This window comes from Trichoplax adhaerens, genomic scaffold (genome assembly GCF_000150275.1).
Source record: "Trichoplax adhaerens TRIADscaffold_2 genomic scaffold, whole genome shotgun sequence".
In the NCBI taxonomy this organism is placed as follows: Eukaryota; Metazoa; Placozoa; class Uniplacotomia; order Trichoplacea; family Trichoplacidae; genus Trichoplax; species Trichoplax adhaerens.
The window spans coordinates 4,509,664-4,525,359 of NW_002060944.1; the positions used below are offsets into that span (position 1 = coordinate 4,509,664).

Genomic DNA, 15,696 nt, shown 5'->3' on the forward strand with positions numbered 1-15,696 from the left:
AATTACTCATTATGTAATCGTATAGTACAAAGTCATTGAGTGTTAGCTATAATTTGGAAATCTATTCAATTTTTCTTAACTGTTAATTCTGCAATCATCTAATGCATGTTACGGTCTTGAAGATACATATTTACAGTAACATGAAATAAAAAGTTTTGATTTATCATTTCACTATCGCCTAAGAATTAAACTTCAGAAGTATATTACAAAATAGGTTCTTGCTAATAAAAAGTTCATGGGATATACTCGTATTGATCTATCTCTTATTCATGCCGTTATGTCAATAGAATAGTAAAAAACGTGCTCTCCCATTAAAGGGGGTAGTTAATAAAAGACGTGTATTATGGTCAAATTTTGATTTCTTCATGTTTAAGAGTTTTACTCTAAAAATTTTGACGATAGGAATACGCTAATATGAATTGCAGTACTGCACATTAATAAATATAGCCTATAAACATCAAGTTGTCCAATAAATACACGCATTACTTAGAGACACATTCATCCGTATCAAATATTTACAGATAAGAAATAGTACATGTAGAATGTTTTATTTTAAATGAAAAACTACCTATATATAATTATAATAGTCCATACAGAATAAGAAGTGTTTTAGATATAATGAATTCGACTCAGTAAGTGGTAGATCATTCATTCATTCAACTATTAATATCAATTGAAATTGAGCGTTCGTTTCCAATGCTAGTTTCGAATACAATGAAATGGTTTACCGTAATATCCAATAACGTCAAACAAATACGAATACAGTATAACGGTCAGGAGCAGATCGACCACTATCGCAATTTTTGGTTATCGCATCCTTTCTATTTGCGTACTTTAATATTATATACTTTTGAAACTCAATGTACTTAGTATTAAGATATATAACATTAAAATCTTGCATTATACTCAACTGTAATTCCTTTGATATCTCTATTTAAAAATTTACGAATCAATTTCCACACCATATACAAATGAGTTCATTACCTAGACAATTATAAAATCTTAACGAGTATTCTGTGGTTTTGGAAGTCAATTCTTATAAGACAGGGCATACATTGCAAGGAAAGAAATAATACTGTAAAATTTATATTACATACTATCTCTAAAAATACTTGTGTTTTCGTAACAAGCTACTACAAGTATGAATCGAGGTCCTCATTACAGTTCATCATAATCATTTTCTTCTGACTTCTTTTTCTTTTTTTTATGTTTTTTCTTTTTGTCCTTGTCCTGACTGTCTTCGGTACCTTGACTTTTTTTCTTTTTCTGTTAAATTAGTACAGCGGATCATATAAATTCGAACAGTGGATACAATTTTGTCTACAGAAATACATCGATATCGTTCAAGAATCCAGATACAGAAGAACAGATTACCTTTTTCTTCTTTTCCTTAGTAACTTCTAATAAGAAATAAAAGTTAAATTTTCTAAATAGCTTTAGCAGCGATACTGTATGGAAGTCTTTCTATATTTAGTTATAATAATACCTGTATTTTCAGGGACTTCCTCTTGTTGTAAAAATTCATCAAGGGAAGTAGGATATTCTATGAATAAAAATAACACATATATTAACTTGAAATATGACGAAGATAAAAGCAAGCTTTCCAATTATTAATCGCAATAATTACTAGGAGATGATTGCGTTGTAGGGGAAGCAGCGTTATCAGGGTAGCTAAAGTCCATAGTATCTTTATTCTTTTTACTCTTCTTAGTTCCTTTTCCTTTCTTGCTTTTAGTAGGTCTGTAAATTTTGAAATTTTCAGGACATATTGGTAAACGATCTATTCCTTACGACAATGCTAAATTACCTGTAATTAATCTACACATTTTACGGTACTAAAATATTTTGATGACACTTACTCATCTTCCGTTTTTATGACATTTAAATCCACATCATCATTTAGCCAGTCATCGAGATTCAGATTTGAAGACTGAGGTTCTGTACCATCAGTCGTGTCGCTTGCCTGGGAAATTGGAGAAGTAGGTGAACGGGGTTGGGACGATGTCTTTGGAGTATCATATTCGAATTTTAAATCAAACTTTAAGGGTCCTTTCGACGACGATTTTACAACAGTCTCTAAGAATGCAATTTAATATTAATGATCACAACGAAAAGTACACCATAGCAGATACTAATATTGATTTAATTACTTTTAGCTGGTTCAGGTTGTAAAACGAAATCTTCATCTTTTGCAATATCCGGTTCATCACTATCACTAAAATCGTCGTCATCGCTTTCTCTAGTATTGGCGACATTAGCATTTTCAGTGACGAATTCATCTAAATCGATATCTTCATCGGCAGTAACCAAAGGATTACCGTCAGCTTCATCATCACTAATAAATGCAGATAAAATACTTTACATGATTATCATTACAATACACTAGGTAATAGGAGAGAAAACTGTCAGTAATAGAACCAATACCTGCTGTCAACGGGAACCGGAACAGTTGTCGTTTCAGTTACTTTATTAGAATCTTCTAGGAAGGAGTTATCTAAGTCATCTTCCGGTTTGAAACTATCAACATTTGCACCAGTTTGCCTAGTAGTCCTATCAATAACAATTGCTGGCCCTACAAATGTAAGATAAGTCAGTTATTTCATTATCGAGGCAATTAAATGGGCCAGATTAATCCCCTATAGTTTATTTAAAAAAATGTAACAAGAAATATTACCATCAGTCTTTGTGTTGCCTGCTGGATTGGGAGAGGATTTAAATAATTTCGCTGTCATTCTCTCTCGCAGGGATAACTTTTGAGTTGTATTATTGTCTTCACTAGTCGTGACGTTAGTATTGGTTTTACTATTATTAACATTTTGAGATAGCTCCTTCGCTTTAGGCTTCGGAGACAACTTTTGAGGAGGTGGCGTCGGTTTTTCCACGTTTGCTCTTGCTGCTGCGGGGGCTGGACTTGGCTGCTGACTAGGAATCTCCTTCCTTTGATTTCCTACAGCTTTAATCCATTTACGAATGTTTTATAAGCTTAAATGTCGAATTTATCAAATATAACATCGTGACATACTCGTACTTGAATTGCTGAGAGTTTGATCTTGCTGCGCTGGAGTAGCCACACGGGTTCTATCTTTAGCTTTTTTATCTATTTCCTTAAGAAATCTATCCCATGCATACAGTAAACGTAAGTAAGTAGATATAGTGCATAATTAAGAAGATAACACGAAAGATCTTATAAGTAATTTTAATTAATAAACTAACAATTTATAATTTTGTTCTTCGGATTCTAAATGGATATCTAGCTCTTCGATTGCAGCCTGTATTTCGTTAGAGAAAAAGATAAAAGGTATGCTAAGGGAATGTTGGGATATAGGAAAATTTCTTAGCAGGAAAAATAATGTATTGTTAACCGAAATATCATCAGTATTAATTTTTAATTGTTTCAGTAGTGTTTCTCTCTATAAAACGAAAAAAAATCTATGGTTAAAGATATACGTATGATAACGCTAAAAGATAATAAATGCATTACTTTTTTAGAATGTCTAACCTGCAGATGCAAATAGGGTAAATTAAAGTATTTATAGAGATATTTGAGTCCATATCCGTTCTTCATTGAAGATTCGGCGTATCTAATGGAGGCCGAGTCTTCACGACTAGGTCACCATCGAAAATCGGCAAAATTTTTGTTAAATATGACCCTACGGTAGTAATGTCAAGGTTATATGCTTACTCGTCGAACTGCCTCAGCCATTCTATAGCTTCTTCTTCGGTAACTAATCTATGATCACCCATATCACGGCAGTTCGCCTGATGTGTAAAAGGAAATATGTATACAAGCAGATTATTACAGGATTGACAACTATCATATTATATAATATATTTCTATTTAAATAATTGTAAGATATTTATAACTACCAGGATTAAAACAGGTAGATGCTTAGGAACTTTTGGTAGCTCTCTTTCAACGTACTGGAAAGTCCTACAGATATTAAATAAATTTAATGAATGAAAATCACAAAATGTTGTATACCGATTTGATGATCTTATCATTGCATTCTGATATTAAGCATGTTTACTAACCAAGGCTTCGTTATATCAAATAACATAATCACGCCATTCGTTCCCTTATAAACGTCAACAAATTCTGCATCTAGTACTCGTTCGTTCGTATCATCTTTATCCTGCAAATTTGATTTGATATTTAAGGGAATATAATTCATTATCGTAATTTCTTTGCAGTAGTAAGAATAATCAACTATTAAAACATCGCTATTAGCTATATGGAAAGAGTGTGAGAAGAAAGTAGAAACTGTTACGGTATTAGCCTCATTTCGTTACAATTCATATGTTATAGATTTATGTTAGTGCAAAACATATATTCATATAACACATGCTACTTACGTCTACTTCATTATTTGTTAATTTTAAACTGGCATTTGCTTTCTTCTTTGCACGGCCTTAACAGATTTTAGGGTGATTAGATTGCTGTGTAATAGTAAAGTATTACTTGTAATTGTGAATCAACCTTTGTCGACGACGTCCCAAACTTCGACTTTTACGACATCATCACTAGCTGCAATAGGACGTAATGGAAGAGTAGTTCAGTACTAGATTACGAACAATACTAGTCTAGTATACGAGTATACTATCCACTAATGAAGACCTAAGATTTATCTAATCACTTAATCATGCGATACCCACATACGTATAAATAATCAATAAAGAATCAACCTACAAGAATAAAACTCTGTTGCACGTTGTTAATTATATAATTTATAAAAGGGTGTAATTATACTCTAAATCGATAAATGCGTGGTAAACATTTGATAAGAATAGACCAGTATTATATCTTATTTATGGACAAGTAAGAATGGTTTGTTTTTTAATTATTGTTAGTAAGGCATTTTAAAGTTAATCCGCTGTTGATATACCCAAAGCAATTCTAATGTTATGAGTTAATTTTTATCAACTACAGTATATCACCAGTCTTGTTAATATTAATTAAGAAGAAATAATTGAGAAATTGTAGAAAAGGAAATAGAGTAAATTCAAACAGACAGAATAACTAACTAAATAACTAAATCAGGTATCTATGAACTACATTGTTGTAATATTCCTAGACATTTACTACTATAAATACTCATAAGTTGTAACAATAAAGTAATATGAAAATCGAGTGTACGAGTATAAGGGTTAGAGTGTAAAATTTGGGTTGTATACTGTATGAAATTACAGTGGGGGCGATTTGATGAATAATAAAAGGTACTGTTGTGATAAGAAAGACAGCCATCCAGTGCAAATTGATCAAATTAACGATAAATTAGATATTCATAATACAGTAGTTGATAGCTTTAATCAGAATAAAGAATACACTTTATCGATTTCAATTAACGCTCATTCCTTACCTTTGTAATTCCAGTGTATGTTTGCAACCTATATCCATAAAAATACTTGTCATTAAAATGGTATTATGTCTATTCAATGCATACTCTTTACGTATACTTATAGTTGGCTGCACTATGAAGGTAGGGGGATTTAAATAGCAAAGTATAGCCATGATCAATTACTAGTCTAGTACGTGTAGGAAAAATACCTATTCAAAATCTTACGAATCGTATCCATGTTACCTGTGTAAAACTGTTTACCGTATTATTTATTGTTGGGTTGTATTATGCAAGTGTAAAAGTCCTTTGAATGATGTAACATGGCTAGTAAAAGATTATGTGAATACTTTCAGCAGGGTCAATTCTATCTACCTGAATCTCGTTGGTAGGTGTATATCCTTCAGCGAAGGGTCGACCTTGTAATCGATTCCATAAGCAACTCTTGCCAGTATTTCGGTCACCTTTGATAATAACTTTAACTATATGGTATAAGCATTACAAGTAGATAGATTTAGATAGAGTCACTGATATATGGATTTTATAAGAAGACAATTTATAAAATTGACTCATAATAATATAGTCGATGTACGTGTTTATTTCGATTTATGACAGCTCAATATTTTATAAAGTAAGTCTTGCAAGGGGATAGACCATTGCATAGTATGATGAGTAATGAAGGCATCCACCAATTGACTGAGATTACATTTTGAACAGTCTTCTACACTCATGTTGAATCTTTAGGAAGAAAAGTAAGTCAAGACCAAATCGGCTAATATCTCTTGACCGATAAAGTCATTGGACTATTGATATTAAGTATCCAAAAAGGATTGATATGATTGGAGGGGCTGCATCAAACTACAGAGAGTCATTAGGCAAGATACTGTACAAGTCGTATTGAATTATTTTTTGATTCAATTAGGCACAATGCAAATTGACTGCTGTCCACTTGCATAATCATGATTAGTAAGGTAATTAAGGTATCCTTCTATCATGTCCATTTGTCTGTGGCTAAAATCCTCTTTTGACTGGCAATTGTACAATCGATGAAAAGTAGAAAATTCTTGTGGCTGTCATTGAAATACTCACTGTTATATTGTACTCCACGAGCATATTTCTTTTTCAAGGTCTGATCCATGACCTGAACACCCGTTGGAGGTGTAGGGCGATTCTCTTCATTTGTACTTCTACTAGCAATCTTCTTTAATGCCTGAAACATCTTGAATTTTCTGTCAATTTTTTTTCCTTCTTTGAAAATTGGAAGAGCCACGTAGTTTGAGTAGCTCGAGCTGGTTGACTGAATTTCAATGGCAAGAACAGCCTAGTGGAACACTTTGCTCAATATTACAGGAATACTATGGAGTTGATAGCATCGTACTGTATGTACCATACTGTTTTGTTCGCTACCGCTTTCCGTACTGAGAAGCACTGAGACCGGAGACCGGACTGGAGTCCAGTCTAGAGTCATCTCAATGGTAGATCGATCCACACCATTGTTGTGGTGTTGTCAGTATGGAGTATGAAGCGACAACAACACACTGCAAAACGCGACACTGGTAGAGTATGCAGTGGTACAGTACTGTAGTGTGACGCCACTACTGATGTCACTCTCTGTAGTTCAACGCCACCGCTGTAGTGACGTGAATCACGTGATACTTGCACTTCACTTTGGTATGACGCGATGACGCGATGACTGCTGTCACAGACTCACAATACTGAGTACGTAACTACGTCTAACTGAATTCTATCATACTGTATTACTATTTCTGTCCTAGTGTTGAAGTACTATCCCAAGCTGTCCACAGTTTACAAAATCGACAGCATCCGTCGGTCCAGATTTCTGTAATAGGAAAATCGCGGATGACCGGAGACCGGACTGGAGGACAGTCTAGAGTCATCTCAATGGTAGATCGATCCGTACCATTGTTGTGGTGTTGTCAGTATGGAGTATGCAGCGACAACAACACACTGCAAAACACGACACTAGTAGAGTATGCAGCGCTACAATACTGTAGTGTGACGCCACTACTGATGTCACTCTCTGTAGTTCAACGCCACCAGTGTAGTGACGTGTAATACTTGCACTTCACTTTGGTGTCAGTATGACGCGATGACTGCTGTCACAGACTCACAATACTGAGTACGTAACCACGTGTAACTGTATTCTATTATACTGTATCACATCTTCTGTCCTGGCGTTCAAGTACTATCCCAAGCCGTCTACAGTCTATAAAATCGACAGCATCCGTCGGTCCAGATTTCTGTAATAGGAAAATCGCTGATGACCGGAGACCGGACTGGAGGACAGTCTAGAGTCATTGTTGTAGTGTTGTCAGTACGGAGTAGGAAGCGGTAACAACACACTGCAAAACACGACACTGGTAGAGTATGCAGTGGTACAGTACTGTAGTGTGACGCCACTACTGATGTCACTCTCTGCAGTTCAACGCCACCAGTGTAGTGACGTGTAATACTTGCACTTCACTTTGGTGTCAGTATGACGCGATGACTGCTGTCACAGACTCACAATACTGAGTACGTAACCACGTGCAACTGTATTCTATCATACTGTATCACATCTTCTGTCCTGGTGTTCAAGTACTATCCCAAGCCGTCCACAGTCTACAAAATCGACAACATCCGTCAGTCTGGATTTCTGTAACAGGAAAGTCGTGATGTAATATTCAAGCCAATTTACACAAGACCGTCTTACTTGTGCATACTGCATCAGGGTTACCGTACAATGCAGTAGATAGCAGCCTTACTAAACACATGATGAGATTAAAGTCAGGTGCATTAGCAACAGGATCCATCATGGCCTGCAGAATTGGTGCTCTATCGTCCAAATTGTCTTCTCAAAGTCCATTTTTTGTTCAAAATTTAACTCGATGCAACAATATAAATTCATTAGCTCTGCTTAAGCAAAATACGATTGGCCTGAATAGCAGTACAAGATTAGCTAGAAACTACTCAACTATCAAGACAAATTTTAGATCATCCGCTTGGGGATCGAAATTTGCAGTAGCAGGTGGAGTAGCACTTGCCGTGTGCGGAACAGCTGTGATTGTTAATTTTATTTCCCATCGACATCAAAATGTCGTCTATGCTGCTACGCAATCGACACAAGGACAACACAATTTATCAGTTAAACTCTATCAGTATCAAAATTGTCCCTTTTGCTGTAAAGTGCGTGCATTCCTCAACTATTACAATATTCCTTATGAAGTGATCGAGGTCAATCCTCTCACTCGTTCTGAAATTAAATTTTCAAAGTATAGAAAGGTCCCAATTGTTATGGTCAATGATATTCAGGTACTACATGCCTATATCGTCTTACTTCTGTAATTGTCTTACGTATTTGGAGACAGATTATACATTTTAGTAGCAATAGGCGTACTTGTATACAATGTAATTGTTTTCGACCTTGCATGATCGCTTTACAGTTCATTCGTAGGTATTACGCCTTAAAGGAATACGCGTCCAGCAATACCATTTCTATCTTATCATTCATATCTAATCGAAATTTGACATTCAATTTTGCCCTTATAGTTAAATGATTCTTCACTTATTGTAAGTGTTCTCCAAACATTTATGCTACGCAGCGATCAAGTTGGTCTAGATGAGATAATTCGCTATTATCCTGAGCTAAAATCTACTGATAACAAAGGTAAAGAAAAGATCGAGTATGCTAATCGATATCAAATTATGCTAGGCGAAGTTGATAAAGATCCAAAGCGAAAGTGAGTAATACTGTATAATGTACATTTAAAAATTATGATGATAAAATGTAGTACATCTTCTGATTCTTTCATTAATCTAAAAGGTCGTATTTTATGGGATGCCTGCTAATATAGCAATCTGAATAAGTAACTTGATACTTTACTTGCATGACTGCCATATAAGAGTATTTAAACAGGCTGTACGGGTATTTATAAAGTTCACTTACGATACTTGTATTTCACTACATCAACTGAAATACTTTGCACAGTACTCACATACAGTATGTATTATAATCAGTTGGCTCCTGTTGATAATGATGCGCTATCAAGGATAGATTTATGACTTGTATAGTACAGTACAGCAGAAGTGATTAGTCTTCAGTACAACCAATGTAATAGTGACTGTTTTCCTTCAATTTCATTGAATACAGAAAAGAAAATAAATGGCGTCAGTGGGTTGACGATGAATTTGTTCATACCTTATCACCAAACATCTATCGCACTCCAACAGAAGCAATACAAGCTTTCGATTACTTTACTGAAGCTGGTAGATTTAATTGGTTCGAAAGATTTACTGCCCGTTATGGCGGTGCTATTGCCATGTATCTCGTTAGTAAAGGTTTAAAGCGCAAGTAAGCCGTAGTAACTGCTATTAACTCGAAACTGTACTTATTTTCTTCTATCGACCTTTGCTTGCTATTTATATGTCGTACCGTGTTCTACCGCTATCTCTTTCGATTCTGAGTTTCTATCTCTAATTTTTCAATTTTAGATATAACCTAAAAGATGACGTACGTGAGTCTATGTATGATTCTGCAAGCAAGTGGGTTTCGGCAGTTGGCAAAAAGGAAAAATTTATGGGAGGGGATAGTCCCTCATTAGCCGATCTTGTAAGTGAATTGCGATAATCAGTAAAGCATATTTTATATCTAGTTGTTACACCAATTTTTTAATCCTGTATAATTAATCACTTCCCCATGCCCCAAATGTCTTTATCAATAGCTACTAGCTATTACACCAATCGATAACTAATTTGTCTTATAACTAGGCGGTATATGGCGTTTTAAGTGCTATAGAAGGTCTTGATGCTTTTGAAGACTTGATGAAAACGGTTCCTTCAATGAAACCTTGGTATGACCGTACAAAAGACGCGGTTATGTCACATGGTGGATGCCCCAAAGAATGAAATTTTCGTACTTTATAATAATGTATTTTCGTATGTTGTAACACTAGAATTTTACAAGTTTTTAAACATAATTATTGCTTACTTAGGGAATTCTATTTATAATTGCTTGCGATTGTTCGTGTCACTCTGAAGGCAACAATCTCATCCTTATTGCTAGTTCGGTAACGAGTAATCTATAAATGCCTTTATTGAAATATTTATTATTTTTTAATGTACATAACTATTTTTGATATCAATGATAGCTGCAGATATACATGCTTGTACGCACAGTCTAGTACACATTTTAATAAACAGTACTTGTTGCTATACCACGTTATATCATTTCAATGACATGTACTGGTAAAAGTAGGAATATTACCTCAAAGAAATTACCTTATTTTACATGCGCTCTTAGGCATTGGTAATAAATATTCTACACTTACCTACTGCTACATATTCACAAAGATTATTCACTGCTACTATACTATCACTTTATTATGCCCATTGATAAGGTGGCATCTACTAGCTTCTAAATTAAAGAATTAAAATGAAGCGTCTAGTCTAAGAACATCTCATGATAGATATTAGGATGATACATAACTAAAAGTGTAACTGTGCTGCAATACCTTGATTAAAACTTTTTAACATAATACGTAAATATACTGTATACTTTCTTAATTGATCAGTGGTAATTCTATAAAATAGTAAAACATAAAAATTGCATGCTAGAGCAAGTGATCCATAGGTGGTAGGTTTACTTCTTCTTCTTCTTAGATCGGATTTTCTTCTTCGTTTTAGAATCAACTATTAATTGCGACTGTCGTTTAAGCGCATCACGTGTTACAATGTCTTCATCTTCTCCACTATCTTCCTCTTCTGCAATATCAAGTGAATACAGTTATCATAAGTAACAATATAATTACAGCCCAAAATCATTAGATATTTTGTTGCACTACTTATAATATGGCACTATGCTATATTAATCGTACGATTGATTGTAACTTCATCTTACCGTCATATACGTCCCCAATGCCGTAATTATTATAAACTACTGGTAGTTTAATACGAGTATTATGTTGCGGTAATTTGTTAACCAGGGTAGAATGATACTGTAAATAAATAATTAAATTTTTGGTTAATATTTACGAAATCATTGAATTTGTTTACATAATGATTCCTATAGTCGAATTTTAGTACCTCCTCCAGTTCCATTTGCTTTTCGAGTTCCTTCATATCTCTTCCATCTAATTCTTCCATCAACTTAAGCAATTTTTGCTCGCATGTGCCCAATAAATCTAATGTGTACTCATCTGACGTTGGCGAAAGTTGTGCTTGTGGCACATGCCCTTTAGGAACTTTAATATGGGCTAATTTATCGGCTAAATGTTCTATTCCAGCTTTAACATTAACTAATACGCGAGCAGCACGTTCTTGCCTAACTTTAGCATCTTGATATCGAGTTTCTTCTGATCCCAGATGAGCTTGAAATTCTTCAAGCATTCTTTCACCGCTCGATAATTTCGCTTCACCACTATATTTCATGGTCTCAAACTCTTCCTGTAACTTTTCCTTTTCTTCCCGCAAGCGAACTAAAGTTTTCTCATTGTTCGATTTGAGCTGTAGTAAATGTTGCTGAGTATTTCCTTGCGACAAGAATCTTTGAACAACTTCTTTAATGTCAGATACACCAGTGGCATCTTTAATTTTTCGCATTGCATCTTCATAGGTTGTTATTTTTCGTTCTTGTTCTTCCATATTGACTGTAGGTCTATCTAGGTTACCAATTAAGTCATCCGATTGAAGAGATGCACGTTGTAGCCGTTTCTCAACTTTTTCGTGCTGACTCTTCTTTTCTTCAGCCTGTTTCTTGTACTTGGCAAGTACGCCCTCGCGATCACGTCGCGCATCATAAGTTGAACTCTCTAGTTTAGATAGCTCGGACTAAAAATCGATAACAAAAATATAAGCATATATTAATTGATGCTGAACTAAGTATTGCACAATCAGATGTTTGCGTTTACCTTGGCAGAATCTCGAGCAATTTGAGCATCCCTGTTAGTGGCTTGAAGTTCATCATAATGCATCTTTTGGTGTTTTATTTGTTTCTCTAAGGTGTCAAGTTCATTTGGAAATGTTTGTCGCTCCTGTTATAACGAATATTAGGGAAATAGATAAATATATGGAATATCTATTGACTACTCTCTTAGTTTATCGAAACATTACCTCTTTCAATTTTTCAAGAATTAAAATATAAGTTTTATGCATTCGTTGCGATTCAGTGATCTTCAACTCAGCCTTATCTAATCGATTTTCCAACATTCTAAGGGTCTAGAAAGGCAATAGATTATTATCACTTATATTATAAATTCTTTATTAGTGCATTTGTTGCTAGGGATACAATTTTTATAATGTAGAAGACGTTTTTAGTAAGCTCAAATGCAAAGCAGCAGATGTTTGCTAAGACTTACTTGTCCCTCAGCTGATTCTCCCAAATCTGTCTTGCTCATTGCAGTATATTCACTCAGCATTTCACCAAATTTCTTCTGAAGTTCTTCAAGCTCTGATTCTTTCCTTAGTCGTTCAGAATGCATTGCATTATATCTTTTTCTGGTCTCGCAAACTTTCTGATCCATTTTAGATAGGGCAGTCTGATGATTAAAAAATGGAAAGTAGTGAATGAACTAGTATTTGCCGTATAAGAACTTTAAGGAAAGTAAGATTAATGGTACTATCATATTTAAGTAACATTAGTATTACCTTAGATGCCATTCCTTTCGTTGCTAATCGTACTTCCTTACGATCAGAAAATGCTTGTTCGACGACCCTTTCATCACCCTAAATTAAAAGTAAAAAGATAATGCTTTTAATATAGATTTTACTTTATCAGAATATATGGCAGGAAAAATTTATGAGCTTACGGCTAATTTCTTCGCTAATTCGAGTCGTAGCTCTCTATTATTGCGTCTTAGCTTTGAAACAATTTCCTTGTTCTTTTTCATAGTCCATTGCGAACTTTCGTAATAAGCTTTGCGATCGCCATCTATTAATTACGACAGATATAGATGAACTCTGAATGTCATAGACTCACAGTGCAGATAATTATCGATTGATGATATTACAAATTTATTCGATTGATAACGAACTATCCTGGCAACAGTCTTATTTGCTGTACATCATGTATAGTACATCAACTGAAACTAGCTATCATCCGACTAATCCATAATCTAAGTAATCAGTGATAATGAAAAATGAAATCTTTGAAATATTGATATACGGTACAGGATTAGACGATACTAATATCAAAAGTAGCTTACCCAAAAGGGAGATCTTCCTTTTCAGTTCTTCAATTTCGTCTGTCACTGTCATTGTAGCAGTTTAATATGATCTTCTGAATGGAAATGGGTAAGATCTTCAATTGGCTATTTTGATATTTTTTATTTATCCTTGATCTATCTTCAATAATATAATCTACAGCCCACCTTCTTTCAAATTTTTAACTATGACTGTCAAGACTGGAATAAGATCCTGGATTATCAGCGTAAGTATAAGCCTGTTTTGTTTTTTGATATCAACTTTAATACTAAAATAAAGCAGACACACACTGCATAGGCTGCAGTATTTATGATTGTTGGCTTGATAGGTTACCTTGGTAACCAAAGATATTGACAATGCGCAGTGTATCTATACTACTATATAGCACTATGCTTACTACAACGTTAACAGTAATTAGGGTGTAATTACTTTGCTGTAGAAGTGAAAAGAAAACTTGTATGAATTGCTGCATGTACTAGTAGTACAGTATAACACAGTACTGTACTGTACAGTATTCATTACAGTATTTAGCCACACTCATATTGTACCGTACGAATACAGTACATTGTACACTGGACTCGTACCTGCGCACTGAGCTCGCTTGGCATGATTTGGCCTTCTCGATCCAGAATGAGGGATTTCGGATACCTTGATCAATTGTAAATAGTCGTAGTTTGCATTATTGAGATTCAATCTTATAGAGATTCACTGTTCCCTTTCAGTTCGTCATTGAATAGTATATCATAAAGTGCCATACTATCATTCTTTCTTGTATCGATTTATATCAAGGACGAATTGGTAAATTAGACAGGATGAGTTTTTTACTATCTAAATTACAAAGCAAGAAAGAAGTAGATCATGCAATAAGATCGACAACGGAAAAGGTCTTGGTTTTAAGGTTCGGGCATGAAACAGATATGGTCTGCATGCAATTAGATGATATTGTAAGTATAAGGATGATCTTCTTTATCTAGACTTAACTATAAGTCGATTTATAAATTAATTTGATCATCATGATGCTACCCAAGCCTTAACGTCATAATAATAGATTAACGCGAGAGTCATTATGAATGAAATGCGATAACATTTTTGTGGCATTCCTATTAAATCATAATACTGTGCATGTTTTGCATAAAGCTTGAATACTATCATACCCACTAGGCCAATATTCTCTTCTAATTCTGAGAATAAATGTAAAAGATTCGCTTTATTACTGTATGTGTAATACTAGCTGTAGTGTCGTAAAGTATAAGAAAACTTTGGATCTTGTTGTTTAACTGGCGTACACTTTTATCGACTAGTTAATGAAAACTCAAGAGAGGTTGGCTAAAATGGCAACGATATACACTATTGATGCAGATACTGTGCCCATATATATCAAATATTTCGATATTACAATTTTACCAGCCACGGTATTCTTTTTCAATGCTCAACACATGAAAGTTGATTTCGGGTAAGTGTAATTGTAATGGAGTAAAAGTACAAGTATATGCTATGCTATCATAAATCTGTTCTAGTATGCGTATTGATGAAATTATCAGGCTTCTGATAATCACGCGTGATTTTGCGTTCAAATAGAGCGTACATATTGCGATTCCTTCAGTAATCTAGTACAGTATCGTACTATACTCATTCAATAAGTGACTTTGTATGTCCATAGAATGTGTTAGGTATATACGCTTATATATCTATTAATTATCGTTAATCGAGTGTTTTTCTATAAATGTCTCCTTTTCTAGAACTGCCGATCATACAAAATTTATCGGTAGTTTTAAAACTAAGCAAAATTTCATTGACCTGATCGAAGTTATATACCGTGGTGCTATGAGAGGAAAATATATTGTAACTAGCCCGATCGATCCTCAAGATATACCAAAATTTGACTTACTATATAAAGGATACTAGAAGCACCGGCAAATAAAGCGAATATATTTATAGTACGGAATTCACCTTGATTTATCTTCATGTACAGGACAATAAACTAAAAACTTTAGAAAATGTAATAAATCCCTATACTGTATATTCTACGTGTCTCTGTACATAATGTATATAATTTATTGTATGATTTACAATGCAGTGCAAAGAAACTGTCACATTTACCGAATATTCTGTTTTATATATTACCGCCTTTATTCCCAATTACATGTGTTGAGGTTGTTGGATAGGT

General features: G+C 34.3%; 4 protein-coding genes across 4 annotated transcripts; 2 read left to right on the top strand and 2 right to left on the bottom strand.

The window, feature by feature from the left end:
- Positions 1 to 1,158: 1,158 nt before the first annotated feature.
- Positions 1,159 to 6,552, bottom strand: TRIADDRAFT_63653 (uncharacterized protein; the record flags this gene model as incomplete). Its single annotated transcript, XM_002109935.1, has 19 exons — positions 1,159 to 1,266; positions 1,375 to 1,400; positions 1,487 to 1,543; positions 1,628 to 1,740; positions 1,860 to 2,076; positions 2,151 to 2,335; positions 2,425 to 2,572; positions 2,675 to 2,947; positions 3,023 to 3,114; positions 3,214 to 3,410; positions 3,500 to 3,605; positions 3,683 to 3,759; positions 3,868 to 3,931; positions 4,033 to 4,133; positions 4,354 to 4,409; positions 4,478 to 4,525; positions 5,358 to 5,385; positions 5,709 to 5,815; positions 6,423 to 6,552. 19 exons carry the CDS (start codon positions 6,550 to 6,552, stop codon positions 1,159 to 1,161), a joined length of 2,133 nt encoding a protein of 710 aa, XP_002109971.1.
- A 1,595-nt stretch (positions 6,553 to 8,147) lies between these two features.
- TRIADDRAFT_63654 (expressed hypothetical protein) lies at positions 8,148 to 10,238 on the top strand (the record flags this gene model as incomplete). Its single annotated transcript, XM_002109376.1, has 5 exons — positions 8,148 to 8,645; positions 8,883 to 9,073; positions 9,484 to 9,684; positions 9,825 to 9,942; positions 10,101 to 10,238. 5 exons carry the CDS (start codon positions 8,148 to 8,150, stop codon positions 10,236 to 10,238), a joined length of 1,146 nt encoding a protein of 381 aa, XP_002109412.1.
- Positions 10,239 to 10,971: 733 nt separating this feature from the next.
- Positions 10,972 to 13,583, bottom strand: TRIADDRAFT_53420 (uncharacterized protein; the record flags this gene model as incomplete). Its single annotated transcript, XM_002109936.1, has 9 exons — positions 10,972 to 11,093; positions 11,230 to 11,326; positions 11,415 to 12,158; positions 12,239 to 12,361; positions 12,441 to 12,545; positions 12,686 to 12,865; positions 12,975 to 13,052; positions 13,136 to 13,257; positions 13,532 to 13,583. The coding sequence occupies 9 exons, from the start codon at positions 13,581 to 13,583 to the stop codon at positions 10,972 to 10,974; spliced, it is 1,623 nt and encodes a 540-aa protein (XP_002109972.1).
- A 758-nt stretch (positions 13,584 to 14,341) lies between these two features.
- On the top strand, positions 14,342 to 15,434 carry TRIADDRAFT_49890 (uncharacterized protein; the record flags this gene model as incomplete). Its single annotated transcript, XM_002109377.1, has 3 exons — positions 14,342 to 14,473; positions 14,831 to 14,982; positions 15,269 to 15,434. The coding sequence occupies 3 exons, from the start codon at positions 14,342 to 14,344 to the stop codon at positions 15,432 to 15,434; spliced, it is 450 nt and encodes a 149-aa protein (XP_002109413.1).
- Between the last annotated feature and the right edge of the window lie 262 nt (positions 15,435 to 15,696).